This window comes from Anomaloglossus baeobatrachus, chromosome 6, assembly GCF_048569485.1.
Source record: "Anomaloglossus baeobatrachus isolate aAnoBae1 chromosome 6, aAnoBae1.hap1, whole genome shotgun sequence".
NCBI classification, from domain to species: Eukaryota; Metazoa; Chordata; class Amphibia; order Anura; family Aromobatidae; genus Anomaloglossus; species Anomaloglossus baeobatrachus.
This window is the reverse complement of record NC_134358.1, coordinates 27,183,673-27,198,658: the sequence shown is the minus strand read 5'-3', so window position 1 is coordinate 27,198,658 and position 14,986 is coordinate 27,183,673. Positions and strand designations below refer to the sequence as shown.

General features: G+C 44.2%; 1 protein-coding gene across 2 annotated transcripts in view; it reads right to left on the bottom strand.

The window, feature by feature from the left end:
• The window catches only part of FAM135B (family with sequence similarity 135 member B), a 307,425-nt gene that overhangs the window by 53,249 nt on the left and 239,190 nt on the right, over positions 1-14,986 (bottom strand). For both annotated transcript variants that reach the window (XM_075352841.1, XM_075352842.1), the window contains exons 8-9: positions 11,029-11,182; positions 8,827-8,876 (exon numbers count right to left, since the gene is read on the bottom strand). In XM_075352841.1, the coding sequence (XP_075208956.1) occupies positions 8,827-8,876; positions 11,029-11,182 (204 nt within the window). The remainder of the gene's footprint in view (positions 1-8,826; positions 8,877-11,028; positions 11,183-14,986) is intronic.

Sequence of the window (14,986 nt, the reverse complement as noted above, 5' to 3'; positions counted from 1 at the left end):
AGCTGTTGTTTTCCGGTCATGTGAGCTCCCCACCCAAAATATCTTATAAAAGGTATTGCTCCCAGACATCTCTATTAAAAATAGTTAAAAAAAAAATTACTGTGAAAAAAATATTATTGTTTAAAAATACAAAAAATACAAAAAAGGAAAAAAAAATATTTATGCATCTATAAGGAAAATGTGTTCACTGTCTATAAGGCCCTCTTCACACATGTTTTGCACGGCCATGTTGAAGGTGCGTGTGGCCCATCGGTGTGCCGCGATTTTGGCACGCATGTGTTGTCTGTGTGCTCTATCACAGATAGCACACGGACAGCAGGAACTTCTATACTCACCTGTCCCTGGCACTCAGACTCAGATGCTGCTACTTCCGGCTCCTCGGTGCAGTGAATATTCATGAGCATAATGAGTGGGACCCAGAAGCAAGTGACAGCAGCACCAAAAACAGCAGCGCTGAAGACAGGTGAGTATAAAAAATCATGTTATTTCAAAGGCATGTGTTTTCTCCGGTACATGTCACATGGATCACATAACTGTGTGGTTCGTGTGACATCAGTGCTGCCGGAAAAAAAATGGACTTGTCTCCATGCGGTGCACATCGGACATGCATGTGCTCCATATGGACACACAGTCCTTGTGAAACCACTAATGAGTGCACAGACCCATTGATTATAATGGGTCTGCGTATGTCCGTGTCTCCGGTACGTATGAAAACGGACGTCAAACATATCGGAATCACTGACGGGTGAAGGAACCTACAATTCGTGGTTGCACATGCTCACTATTGCTTCATTTACACAAGTAACTTTGAGAATCCCAGTTTTTTGGATCTCTGGGAATTTCAGCAGCCTGACCCCCAATTGGGCCAAATCTCATAGGGGCGTTCAAAATATTAAAAATAGTTACATTTGGGTTTTTTTTGTTTTTTTTTTATAAAATATATCACCACTTATCCTTTATCTTGCTTACAAGGCAACTCCTATAAAAAGGATTGAAAAAAACCCCCTGCTTTTTTGGGCCATTTCCACTGTTGCAGCTCAGCCTCATGCAGGTAAATAATGCTAAGCTGCAATACCAAAAATGACCAGAGGCCAAAAGTGGCGCTGTTACCCTTTTTCATTTTTTTTTGCAAATAACTCTCAGTTTTTACAATTGGGTCTTCAAAATGTCTGGAACCAGGTCAATGGACTCCGTAAGCCGCCAATCTACTGAAGTCCCCATTGGCTAAACTAATGAATGAGAAAGCAGTCGAAAATATTCTGCTCTGTGATCTGTGCAAAGATTGGACAGGAAGGGGAAAGAGGTGTGCTGTGACTATTATGACCAGATCCTGCATCTATATAGAGGTGATACCCGGGATTGTAATGTTTTCCGTCAAAGTTAAAAATATAATTTGGATCCCGCATGGTCATCTAAAAAAGGCTTTCTACTTCGAACAATCCAAACTTGTCAGCAATAACCATTTTATTCTAAAATACCCTACTTGTCACCCTATCCTACTAATCCGTAGATGTGTTTTTCCTTCCCTTCACTTTCTGTGATGTTTCGTTTGAGAGTAGTCATCATCAGGAGGCTGAGCTGCCCTCACTTTGCACAGGGTCTATAAACCGTCCAGAAACAGGTTATCATCATGGGGCAACGATGCAGTCATTTCATCACCATCCTCGGAGGTGTCGTGGATCCATGGCACTAATAGAAGGTGTGGAAGAAGTGACCAAGGTGCCAGCACTTTTCTTCTGTACATACAACTGCTTCTAACTGTGAAAGGAGACGTAGAGACTTCATCGGGGACGGTGATAGAAGCAGGGTGAGTTTGTGTGAAAGTCACTCACCCTTCTTCTAACACCGCCTCTTGATGATGATTCGTTCGAAGATTGTAATAGAAGCTGTTAGGCTGTGTTGCTATCACTTACCCTGCTTCTATCACCACCCCCGGATGACATCTTATTTAAGTGCTCAAGGCACTGGAAGTTCAAGTCTGGACCAGGGAAATGCAGTGGATGTTGTGTATATGGACTTTTCAAAAGCTTTTGATACGGTGCCACACAAAAGGTTGGTACATAAAATGAGAATAATGGGGATAGGGGAAAATATGTGTAACTGGGTTAAAAACTGGCTAAGTGATAGGAAACAAAGGGTGGTTATTAATGGTACGTACTCGGACTGGGTCTCAGTTCATAGTGGGGTACCACAGGGGTCAGTATTGGGCCCACTTCTTTTCAACATATTTATAAATGACCTTGTTGGGGGCATGCGGAGTAGAATTTCAATATTTGCAGATGATACTAAACTCTGCAGGGTAATCAATACAGAGGAGGATAATTTTATATTACAGGGAGATTTATGTAAATTGGAGGATTGGGCTGAGAAGTGGCAATTGAAGTTTAATGTAGATAAATGTAAGGTCATGCACTTGGGTAGAGGAAATAACATTTATGATTATGTACTTAATCGTAGAACACTGGGTAAAACAGACACAGAAAAAGACTTGGGTGTATTGGTGGATGGTAAACTTCACTTTAGTGGACAGTGTCAGGCAGCTGCTGCCAGGGCTAATAAAATAATGGGATGTATTAAAAGAGGTATAAGTGTTCATGAAAAAAATATAGTTCTACCTCTGTACAAGTCACTAGTGCGACCACACTTAGAATACTGTGTACAATTCTGGTCACCGATATATAAGAAGGACATAGCTGAACTAGAGAGGGTGCAGAGAAGAGCCACCAAGATTATTAGAGGAATGGGTGGGCTGCAATACCAAGACAGGTTATTAAACTTGGGGTTATTTAGTTTGGAAAAACGAAGGCTTAGGGGGGATCTAATCACAATGTATAAATATATGAGGGGACAGTACAGAGACCTTTCCAAAGATCTTTTTACACCAAGGCCTGCGACTGGAACACGGGGGCATCCACTACGTCTTGAGGAAAGAAGGTTTAATCATAATCACAGACGAGGATTCTTTACTGTACGAGCAGTGAGACTATGGAACTCTCTGCCACATGATGTTGTAATGAGTGATTCACTACTAACATTTAAGCAGAGCCTGGACGCCTTTCTTGAAAAATGTAATATTACCAGTTATGTATATTAGATTTTATGACAGGGTATTGATCCAGGGAACTAGTCTGATTGCCGGATGTGGACGAAGGAAGGAAATTTTTTCCCCATTGGAACTTGTTTGCCACATTGGGGTTTTTTTGCCTTCCTCTGGATCAACATGTTAGGCTACAGGTTGAACTAGATGGACTTAGAGTCTCCCTTCAACCTTAAAAACTATGATACTATGATACTATGATACTGGGGACAGAAACGGTGATTCTGGCAACGGTGACTGAAGATGCAGGTGGCAGTGACAGAATTTGCAGCTAGTTCTCCATCACCACTCCTGAAACACTCCTGATGACATCAGGGGGTAGTGCTGGTGTCACTCACCCTGCTTCTATCACCACCCCCTGATAACATCTTATTGCAGTGTTCAAGGCACCGGGGACAGAAACAGTGAATTTGGCAACGGTGAATTAAGATGCAGGCGGCAGTGACGGAATTTGCAGCTAGTTCTCCATCACCACTCCTGAAACCGGATGACATCAGGGGGTAGTGCTGGTGTCACTCACCCTGTTTCTATCACCACCCCCTGATAACATCTTATTTCAGTGCTCAAGGCAACGGGGACAGAAACGGTGACTGTGGCAGCGGTGACTGAAGATTTGGGCAGCAGTGACAGAATTTGCACTCAGTTATCTATCATCACTACTGAAACCGCATGACATCAGGTGGTAGTGCTGGTGTCACTCACCCTGCTTCTATCACCACCCCTGATAACATCTTATTTCAGTGCTCAAGGCAACGGGGACAGAAACGGTGACTGTGGCAGCGGTGACTGAAGATTCGGGCGGCAGTGACTGAATTTGCACTCAGTTATCTATCATCACTACTGAAACATGATGACATCAGGGGGTAGTGCTGGTGTCACTGACCCTGCCTCTATCTCCTTTCAAGGTACGATGCTGCGGCAGCAGAGAGAGAAGCAACATTACGGTGCTGCAGTCACTTCTCCCACAACTTTTATTTGCGTCATGGATCGAAAGACGTCTTCTGATTATTAAAGACACTATAGCAAGTGACCACAGCACCACGTAATAATGACATCCTGATCAAAACGGAGTGGTAGATGCTGCGTGGAAGTGAGTGCAGCCCCAGCTTCCTGTGATGTCCCATATGAGGCTTTTCTCAAACAAAACATCACAAGAAGAGACAAATTAACACACACACGTTTTATATATATATATATATATATATATATATATATACAGTCAGGGCCAGAAATATTTGGACAGTGACACAAGTTTTGTTATTTTAGCTGTTTACAAAAACATGTTCAGAAATACAATTATATATATAATATGGGCTGAATGTGCACACTCCCAGCTGCAATATGAGAGTTTTCACATCCAAATCGGAGAAAGGGTTTAGGAATCATAGCTCTGTAATGCATAGCCTCCTCTTTTTCAAGGGACCAAAAGTAATTGGACAAGGGACTCTAAGGGCTGCAATTAACTCTGAAGGCGTCTCCCTCGTTAACCTGTAATCAATGAAGTAGTTAAAAGGTCTGGGGTTGATTACAGGTGTGCGGTTTTGCACTTGGAAGCTGTTGCTGTGACCAGACAACATGCGGTCTAAGAAACTCTCAATTGAGGTGAAGCAGAACATCCTGAGGCTGAAAAAAAGGAAAAAATCCATCAGAGAGATAGCAGACATGCTTGGAGTAGCAAAATCAACAGTCGGGTACATTCTGAGAAAAAAAGAATTGACTGGTGAGCTTGGGTACTCAAAAAGGCCTGGGCGTCCACGGATGACAACAGTGGTGGATGATCGCCGCATACTTTCTTTGGTGAAGAAGAACCCGTTCACAACATCAACTGAAGTCCAGAACACTCTCAGTGAAGTAGGTGTATCTGTCTCTAAGTCAACAGTAAAGAGAAGACTCCATGAAAGTAAATACAAAGGGTTCACATCTAGATGCAAACCATTCATCAATTCCAAAAATAGACAGGCCAGAGTTACATTTGCTGAAAAACACCTCATGAAGCCAGCTCAGTTCTGGAAAAGTATTCTATGGACAGATGAGACAAAGATCAACCTGTACCAGAATGGTGGGAAGAAAAAAGTTTGGAGAAGAAAGGGAACGGCACATAATCCAAGGCACACCACATCCTCTGTAAAACATGGTGGAGGCAACGTGATGGCATGAGCATGCATGGCTTTCAATGGCACTGGGTCACTTGTGTTTATTGATGACATAACAGCAGACAAGAGTAGCCGGATGAATTCTGAAGTGTACCGGGATATACTTTCAGCCCAGATTCAGCCAAATGCCGCAAAGTTGATCGGACGGCGCTTCATAGTACAGATGGACAATGACCCCAAGCATACAGCCAAAGCTACCCAGGAGTTCATGAGTGCAAAAAAGTGGAACATTCTGCAATGGCCAAGTCAATCACCAGATCTTAACCCAATTGAGCATGCATTTCACTTGCTCAAATCCAGACTTAAGACGGAAAGACCCACAAACAAGCAAGACCTGAAGGCTGCGGCTGTAAAGGCCTGGCAAAGCATTAAGAAGGAGGAAACCCAGCGTTTGGTGATGTCCATGGCTTCCAGACTTAAGGCAGTGATTGCCTCCAAAGGATTCGCAACAAAATATTGAAACTAAAAATTTTTTTTTGGGTTTGGTTTATTTGTCCAATTACTTTTGACCTCCTAAAATGTGGAGTGTTTGTAAAGAAATGTGACAATTCCTACAATTTCTATCAGATATTATTGTTCAAACCTTCAAATTAAACGTTACAATCTGCACTTGAATTCTGTTGTAGAGGTTTCATTTCAAATCCAATGTGGTGGCATGCAGAGCCCAACTCGCCAAAATTGTGTCACTGTCCAAATATTTCTGGACCTAACTGTATATATATATATGTATAAAAAATTAGGATAGGAAGAAGTGTAAGGCATTTTATAATGTAGCAAAAAAAAGACCGGACATTTCCGATATCGGACCACCTGTTTAACTCCATGGAATATGACTGAGTTTTCTAAACTGTAATTAACACTTCGCGACATTTTTATTCGGTGGGAGAGGGTGCTCCTTACCAATTTTTCTTCTCTAGGGACAACCCTAGTTTTAATTTATTAACCCTTAACATAGGAATAATTGCTAATGAAGCGGACGGTAACAATGATCACCATGATCCCAATTATCTCATAAGACCTTGTTAAATGTAACCTACAGTGTGTACTGATGGAGCTAAAATCAAAAAGGCTTCCGGAAACCCAGCAGGAAAGGGGCAGAGGTCCATCTGTAGTTATCTGCTGATGAGTCTCCTTTCATCTGTAAATGTCTCTTTGAAAGGAAAAGCAAGTGAGCGAGATAATGTGTGAATCCTGAATTAGAGATGAGAGAGTCGGCAGGAAGAGGAGCCCAGCTGTGTGTGGACTATTGAAGTCATCCAGGGGCCGCTGGGTGACCAACTACAAATCTACGGTACGCAAAGACTTGGTAAGATCTGAAGACGGCTGGAGGCTGCTGCTGAGCCGGCAGGAGAAGGTGGAGATCAAAGACCCATGTGATCATAACAACTATTCTACATATAGCTCAACGCGCTATTATTACTCCATAGTTGGGCGTAGGGATGAGAGAACCCAAACTGTAAAGTTCAGGGTTCGTACCGGACACCGGGTGTCCAGGGCTTGGATTCTAACACAAACTTTTTTGGGTGTTTGGGTACTGTTCATTTGTTAATAAAGTTTGTTGAAAGGCAGCAGCACAGCCAATCAACAAGCTTTTCTGCATGCCGAAGATGACTTTACACTGTTGTGAACAATAAAGATAAAAAAAATGACGTAGACTCCCTCCTATTTTTGATAGCCATAGCAGGTAAAGAAGACAGCTGGAGGCTGCAACCCTCAGCTGTCTGCTTTACCTTGGCTGGTTATCAAAAACAGAGCGGATCCCATGCTGTTTTATTTTAATTATTGAAATAAATCATTTTAAAAAAAAATGTAAGGGCTTATCGTGCGATGTTCTGCGTTGCATTCGCTGGGTGTAATGGCGGCATCGGACTCTGTTCATACTGCAGAGTCCAAAAAAATGCCTGGTTATTCTTTAGTTGCACTGCCTGTCATGGGCATTGACTGGTTCTGTCTTCATTGCTCTTCAGTACAGTGGGAGTTAATTTCTGCTGGCCTGTGATCAGCTGCTGGCAACTTGGGCTGCTGACCACCATCTGCAGCCTTTATAAGGTTCTGGATTCTGGGGCTGTTTGCCGGGTATAGGTTTTGCTTCCTGGTTCTTGTGGTTATCCAGTTGTATGGTGATCTACAAGTTGTGGTTCAGTGTGGTGTGTGAGTTCTCCAGATGTGCATTTATTTCCTACCCCTTTTACTCCCCAGTTCACATATTGTCCCTCGTTTGTGTTTGAGAGCAGTGTGCACAAGTTTTCATTTACCCTTGTCTGTAATCAGGGGGGCTTTGGTTACTGGGTTTCCAGCCTGCTCCGTGGGTGGGTTGAAGTAGTATTAGGGCTTGTACAGGAGACAGGGCCACATTGGAGGCTCGAACCTGGCTACCATCAAGCCTACCTTCAAGATACAGTAAGTTGTAGACACTGAACAGACAAACCGCTCACCACTGTAGGAGTCAGACTGAACAATTCCTCCAGATAAGTATCCTCGGTCCCAGCACGGTTCACGGCAGCCAGCTGTATATACACATGAAGCAATCAAGGGATGAATCCATGTCAGACTCCAAGGATTTTAATAAAAAGCATTTCTTTATTTCATCTTGTTAAAAGAATATATCCAAAAAAGGTATAATAACACCCGCTGTTTACACTGACAGATGGCAGATGAAAAAAACTACGCGCTTTGGTCGTATGCCTTAATCAGGTCAACCATAACCTGATGAAGTCGTACCGCCAAAACGCATAGTTTTTTATACCTTTTTTGGATGTATTCTTTTTAACAAGATGAAATAAAGAAATGCTTTTTATTCAAATCCTTGGAGTCTGAGCTGGATCCTTCCCTTGCTTCATACCTTCAAGATAAGGGACAGCAAAAGGGGCCCTAGTCTTAGGGTCAGCCTAGGAGCCCCTGTTCTATCCGTACACCAGCATGACAGGAGTCCACCCTAGTTTTGATAACCAGACAAGGTAAAACAGACAGTTGGGGGCTGGTATTATCAGGCTGGAAGGGCCCATGGTTATTTTGTCCTTCCCAGCCTAAAAGTAGCAGCCTGCAGCCTCCACAGAAATGGAGACTCCATTAGACCCCTAATTTTCTGAACAGTGCTGGGCTGTTACTGCAGCATCACTTGACTGCGGCTACCGACCTGGGCCACGTTACACATGACACACCCCATGTGATCAGATTCAATGAGGGGCTTATTGAAGAAAGACCTTATAGGAAGAAAAAAGAAGATAGAAGAGCGGATTGTAGGGCAGGACAAGTATGGGGAGGTCTAAAGAAAGGTCAGTATAAGGTTTGCCAAACACATTGGATGGTTTTCGATCATTCAGTGTACAGCCATCTCAGCCAACGTTCCCACACACAGGAGCTCACGCTTGGTTGTCAGACACACTCATTAATATTGATGGTTTCTGCAGGCATTAGTCTTTTTAACCACTTCCTAATTGATTTAATTTGCATTGAATTGATTTGGTTGCCCTGATAAGGATGCTACACGAATGTATAGCCTCAAAGTAGCCAATAATCACCTTGTATGACATACAATATACAGTAGACGGGGTACGTCCATCGCTGCTCACTCACCTGAAGGTCATTACAGAGCTGTGATAAAGTCTTATCAGGAACCAGTTCCTCTAAAAAAAAAAATAATAATAATTATATTTAAAATATATAATTACATCCCTTTTTTTGCAAATTTGCAAAAAGCCCCATTCACAGAACAGTCATGCAAACTAGTCTTTTGGCAGGTAAATTACATGCTCGATTCCAGAAACATGAATAATTCACTTTTGTCAATTTTTAGACAAAGGTGACAAACTGCCTAAAACTAATAGTGGTAAAATAAAAATTAAAAAAATTATATTGATGAGATACCTTAACAATATTTCATGTTCTTTAGAATTAATTTGGAAAAATTAGAATTAAGTTTTTTGAATTTTTTAGTGATCAAAGTTGTACAAATTATCCCCATAGATTTCAAAAAGGTGAATGGATTGTGGTAAATTTGGCATGAATAGGTAAATGAGACAACTTTCCCTTCTTTATTGCATATCATGTTTTATTGTAATTTTAGTGCTTTTTGCATTAATTTACCTCAGCACAGGACTTATTCAATGCAGAGTATTCTCGGCTGAAAATCTGCTGCACATTTCACCCTCTCCATTGCAAATAATGTTTGTTTTTTTAATATTCCCTTCTTTAACAACATCATTGTTAGGGGGGTGTACGATGCCTCAAAGAGGTACTATATGGTTGCAAAGAATGTTAATGTATTAAATAATAAGGACCAGTCATTTTCCGCATATACGGTATATTAGGATTGTAAGACGCACTTTTCCTCCCAAAAATTTGGGAAGAAAAGGAGGAGTGCATCTTAAAATCTGAATGTAGCATATCGGCGGCGGTGGAGCAGGGGTCACAGGAAGCAGGGGCAATTCTGCAGCATTGTGCTGCAGCTGCAGGCACTGTGCTGGGGCTGCGCGCGCTGTGTTGGTGGGGCTGAGGTTGCTGTGTTGGTGGGGCTGAGGTGGCTGTGTTGGTGGGGCTGAGGTGGCTGTGTTGCTGGGGCTGTGGTGGCTGTGCTGCGGTGGTTGTGTTGCTGAGACTGCAGCAGCTGTGTTGCTGAGGCTGCGGTGGCTGTGCTGCGGTGGTTGTGTTGCTGGGACTGCAGCAGCTGTGTTGCTGGGTCTACGGTTGCTGTGTTGCTGGGGCTGCAGCGACTGTGTTGCTGGGGCTGCGGTGGCTGTGCTGCGGTGGCTGTGTTGGTGGGGCTGCAGCGGCTTTGTTGCTGGGGCTGCGGTGGCTGTGTTGCTGGGGCTACGGTGGCTGTGCTGCGGTGGCTGTGTTGCTGGGGCTGCAGCAGCTATGTTGCTGGGGCTGCGGTGGCTGTGCTGCGGTGGCTGTATTGCCGGGGCTGCGGTGGCTGTGTTGCTGGGGCTGCGGTGGCTGTGTCGCTGGGGCTGCGGTGGCTGTGCTGCGGTGGTTGTGTTGCTGGGACTGCAGCAGCTGTGTTGCTGTGCTGCTCGGGTTGCAGGCAGTGAGGGCTTCAAATAATGGCACCAGGACTCGGTGCGTGCGCAGATGGAGCTCTCGGCTCAAGATCTCATTTCAATGGGCCTCTGGCCCATTGAACTCCCAGCTGCGTACTTAAGGAAAATGGTGTCCAGAGGTGGCGCATGCGCAGATGAGATCTTGGCTTGTCATTGAGCCGATAGCTCAATCTGCGGATGTGCTGCTGACTCCAGGCACAATTTCTTTGAAGCCCGCACCACTGACCTCATCTGGGATATCCATCGCACCTGTACACTTGGACAGCATCTGGGACACCCGCCACACTGCCTGCAGTATCACACTGCTCCACCACCACCCCTGTCTTCTGTGACCCCGCTCCACCACCGCTGCCTCCCCAGAGAGACCACCGGATTATAAGACGGACCCCATTTTTCTTCACTTTTTTTTTTCTTCAAAATTTTGGGTGCGTCTTATTATACAGTACGTCTTATAAACCAAAAACTACGGTATGTCATTTTTTACTTAGTGTTTTTCTGAATCCGGCATTGTTTTTCTCTTCTTCCTGCACCTCTCTGTTCCTGACATATGGACCCATCTTTCCTGGATGTAAATTTAGGCTTGTTAGCCAATAGGGCGTGAACATCAAGAATATTCCCATGCAAAACGGTTAAGTGTCACAATTGGCTAAAATGCTAGATTTAAAGAATACGGAAAAGGAACCCTATCTCAGGAACAGAGGAAAATGGCAAATCATCTAGTCTAGATCACACTTACCCAATTCTGCAGGAGATAAGTCTGGAACTTGTTTTATTAATGAGGCGTAGTATGCGGAGAGTCCACTGTAAGACGAGAGCAGGAGGCAGCACAGGTCCTTGTGCCACTTGTAGGCGTGCTGCATGCAGGAGTCAGAGGGGAAGTAGCAGGTTCCCTGATGGGAAAGATAAAGTAATAAATGTTACACTGCATCATACATCCCCTGATTACACAGTGTATCCAGTGTAGACAATGCTCTGTGAGCTAAACACTAGAGTTGAGCGCGGTTCGTGGTTCGTGGTTCTCCAGTTCGCGGCTCGAGTGATTTTGGGGCATGTTCTAGATCGAACTAGAACTCGAGCTTTTTGCAAAAGCTCGATAGTTCTAGAAACGTTCGAGAACGGTTCTAGCAGCCAAAAAACAGCTAAATCCTAGCTTGGTTTCTGCTGTAATAGTGTAAGTCACTCTGTGAATCAAACTATTATCACATTTCAGTGTATAGTGTGCGTGAACAGCGCCTTCAGATCACTGCTGTTTCTATAATGGCGATCGCCATTTTTTTTTTTTTTTCTTGTCTTCCTTCCCTAAGCGCGCGCGTCTTGTGGGGCGGGCCAGCATGTCAGCCAATCACAGACACACACACACCTAAGTGGACTTTGAGCCAGAGAAGCAACGGCATGTGTGATAGGATCTGCATGTCACATGTCCCTGCATTATAAAACCGGACATTTTCTTCACGAACGCCATTATCTGCCTTCTGCGTCTTTGGTGTCAGACATCAGTGTCGCAGCTCCGTCTTGAGTCCTATAGCCGATACAGCTGTATGCGCTGCATACACAGCGTTAGACAGCTTAGGGAGAGCAGATTCTAGCAGTCCTTTTAAGGGCTCGTACCGGCAGGGTCAGAGAGCCATAGGTGACAGGTCCTGCAAACAGCAACAGCGTCTGTGTAGCTAAGGTCAGGGATTTCCTACCTGCATTTCACCATTAGGAGGGAATAGAAAGGCAGGCTTCCATTCCTCTACCCAGAGCACCACAATCCTGCCACTGTACCCTCTTGTCCTCTGCACACTCCAACTCATTCTAAGTAAGCCATTATACTAGCAAACACTGAGTGTACCTAGTGGCATCCTAAACGTGGCTATTGGACTTTGCTATAGTCCCACTAGTGCCAAGACATTTGCAGAGCACGTCTGCCTGCATTGCACACTACAACTAATTATAACTAAGCCATTATACTAGCACACACTCAGTGTACCTAGTGGCATCCTATACGTGGCTATTAGACTTTGCTATAGTCCCACTAGTGCCAAGACATTTGCAGCACGTCTGCCTGCGTTGCACACTCCAACTAATTATAACTAAGCCATTATACTAGCAAACACTCAGTGTACCTAGTGGCATCCTATACGTGGCTATTGGACTTTGCTATAGTCCTACTAGTGCCAAGACATTTGCAGAGCGCATCTGCCTGCGTTGCACACTCCAACTAATTATAACTAAGCCATTATACTAGCACACACTCAGTGAACCTAGTGGCATCCTATACGTGGATATTGGACTTTGCTATAGTCCCACTAGTGCCAAGACATTTGCAGCACGTCTGCCTGCGTTGCACACTCCAACTAATTATAACTAAGCCATTATACTAGCACACACTCAGTGTACCTAGTGGCATCCTATACGTGGCTATTGGACTTTGCTATAGTCCCACTAGTGCCAAGACATTTGCAGCACGTCTGCCTGCGTTGCACACTCCAACTAATTATAACTAAGCCATTATACTAGCACACACTCAGTGTACCTAGTGGCATCCTATACGTGGCTATTGGACTTTGCTATAGTCCCACTAGTGCCAAGACATTTGCAGCACGTCTGCCTGCGTTGCACACTCCAACTAATTATAACTAAGCCATTATACTAGCACACACTCAGTGTACCTAGTGGCATCCTATACGTGGCTATTGGACTTTGCTATAGTCCCACTAGTGCCAAGACATTTGCAGAGCACATCTGCCTGCGTTGCACACTCCAACTAATTATAACTAAGCCATTATACTAGCACACACTCAGTGTACCTAGTGGCATCCTATACGTGGCTATTGGACTTTGCTATAGTCCCACTAGTGCCAAGACATTTGCAGCACGTCTGCCTGCGTTGCACACTCCAACTAATTATAACTAAGCCATTATACTAGCACACACTCAGTGTACCTAGTGGCATCCTATACGTGGCTATTGGACTTTGCTATAGTCCCACTAGTGCCAAGACATTTGCAGCACGTCTGCCTGCGTTGCACACTCCAACTAATTATAACTAAGCCATTATACTAGCACACACTCAGTGTACCTAGTGGCATCCTATACGTGGCTATTGGACTTTGCTATAGTCCTACTAGTGCCAAGACATTTGCAGAGCGCATCTGCCTGCGTTGCACACTCCAACTAATTATAACTAAGCCATTATACTAGCACACACTCAGTGAACCTAGTGGCATCCTATACGTGGATATTGGACTTTGCTATAGTCCCACTAGTGCCAAGACATTTGCAGCACGTCTGCCTGCGTTGCACACTCCAACTAATTATAACTAAGCCATTATACTAGCACACACTCAGTGTACCTAGTGGCATCCTATACGTGGCTATTGGACTTTGCTATAGTCCCACTAGTGCCAAGACATTTGCAGCACGTCTGCCTGCGTTGCACACTCCAACTAATTATAACTAAGCCATTATACTAGCACACACTCAGTGTACCTAGTGGCATCCTATACGTGGCTATTGGACTTTGCTATAGTCCCACTAGTGCCAAGACATTTGCAGAGCGCGTCTGCCTGCGTTGCACACTCCAACTAATTATAACTAAGCCATTATACTAGCACACACTCAGTGTACCTAGTGGCATCCTATACGTGGCTATTGACTTTGCTATAGTCCCACTAGTGCCAAGACATTTGCAGCACGTCTGCCTGCGTTGCACACTCCAACTAATTATAACTAAGCCATTATACTAGCACACACTCAGTGTACCTAGTGGCATCCTATACGTGGCTATTGGACTTTGCTATAGTCCCACTAGTGCCAAGACATTTGCAGCACGTCTGCCTGCGTTGCACACTCCAACTAATTATAACTAAGCCATTATACTAGCACACACTCAGTGTACCTAGTGGCATCCTATACGTGGCTATTGGACTTTGCTATAGTCCCACTAGTGCCAAGACATTTGCAGCACGTCTGCCTGCGTTGCACACTCCAACTAATTATAACTAAGCCATTATACTAGCACACACTCAGTGTACCTAGTGGCATCCTATACGTGGCTATTGGACTTTGCTATAGTCCTACTAGTGCCAAGACATTTGCAGAGCGCATCTGCCTGCGTTGCACACTCCAACTAATTATAACTAAGCCATTATACTAGCACACACTCAGTGAACCTAGTGGCATCCTATACGTGGATATTGGACTTTGCTATAGTCCCACTAGTGCCAAGACATTTGCAGCACGTCTGCCTGCGTTGCACACTCCAACTAATTATAAATAAGCCATTATACTAGCACACACTCAGTGTACCTAGTGGCATCCTATACGTGGCTATTGGACTTTGCTATAGTCCCACTAGTGCCATGACATTTGCAGCACGTCTGCCTGCGTTGCACACTCCAACTAATTATAACTAAGCCATTATACTAGCACACACTCAGTGAACCTAGTGGCATCCTATACGTGGATATTGGACTTTGCTATAGTCCCACTAGTGCCAAGACATTTGCAGCACGTCTGCCTGCGTTGCACACTCCAACTAATTATAACTAAGCCATTATACTAGCACACACTCAGTGTACCTAGTGGCATCCTATACGTGGCTATTGGACATTGCTATAGTCCCACTAGTGCCAAGACATTTGCAGCACGTCTGCCTGCGTTGCACACTCCAACTAATTATAACTAAGCCATTATACTAGCACACACTC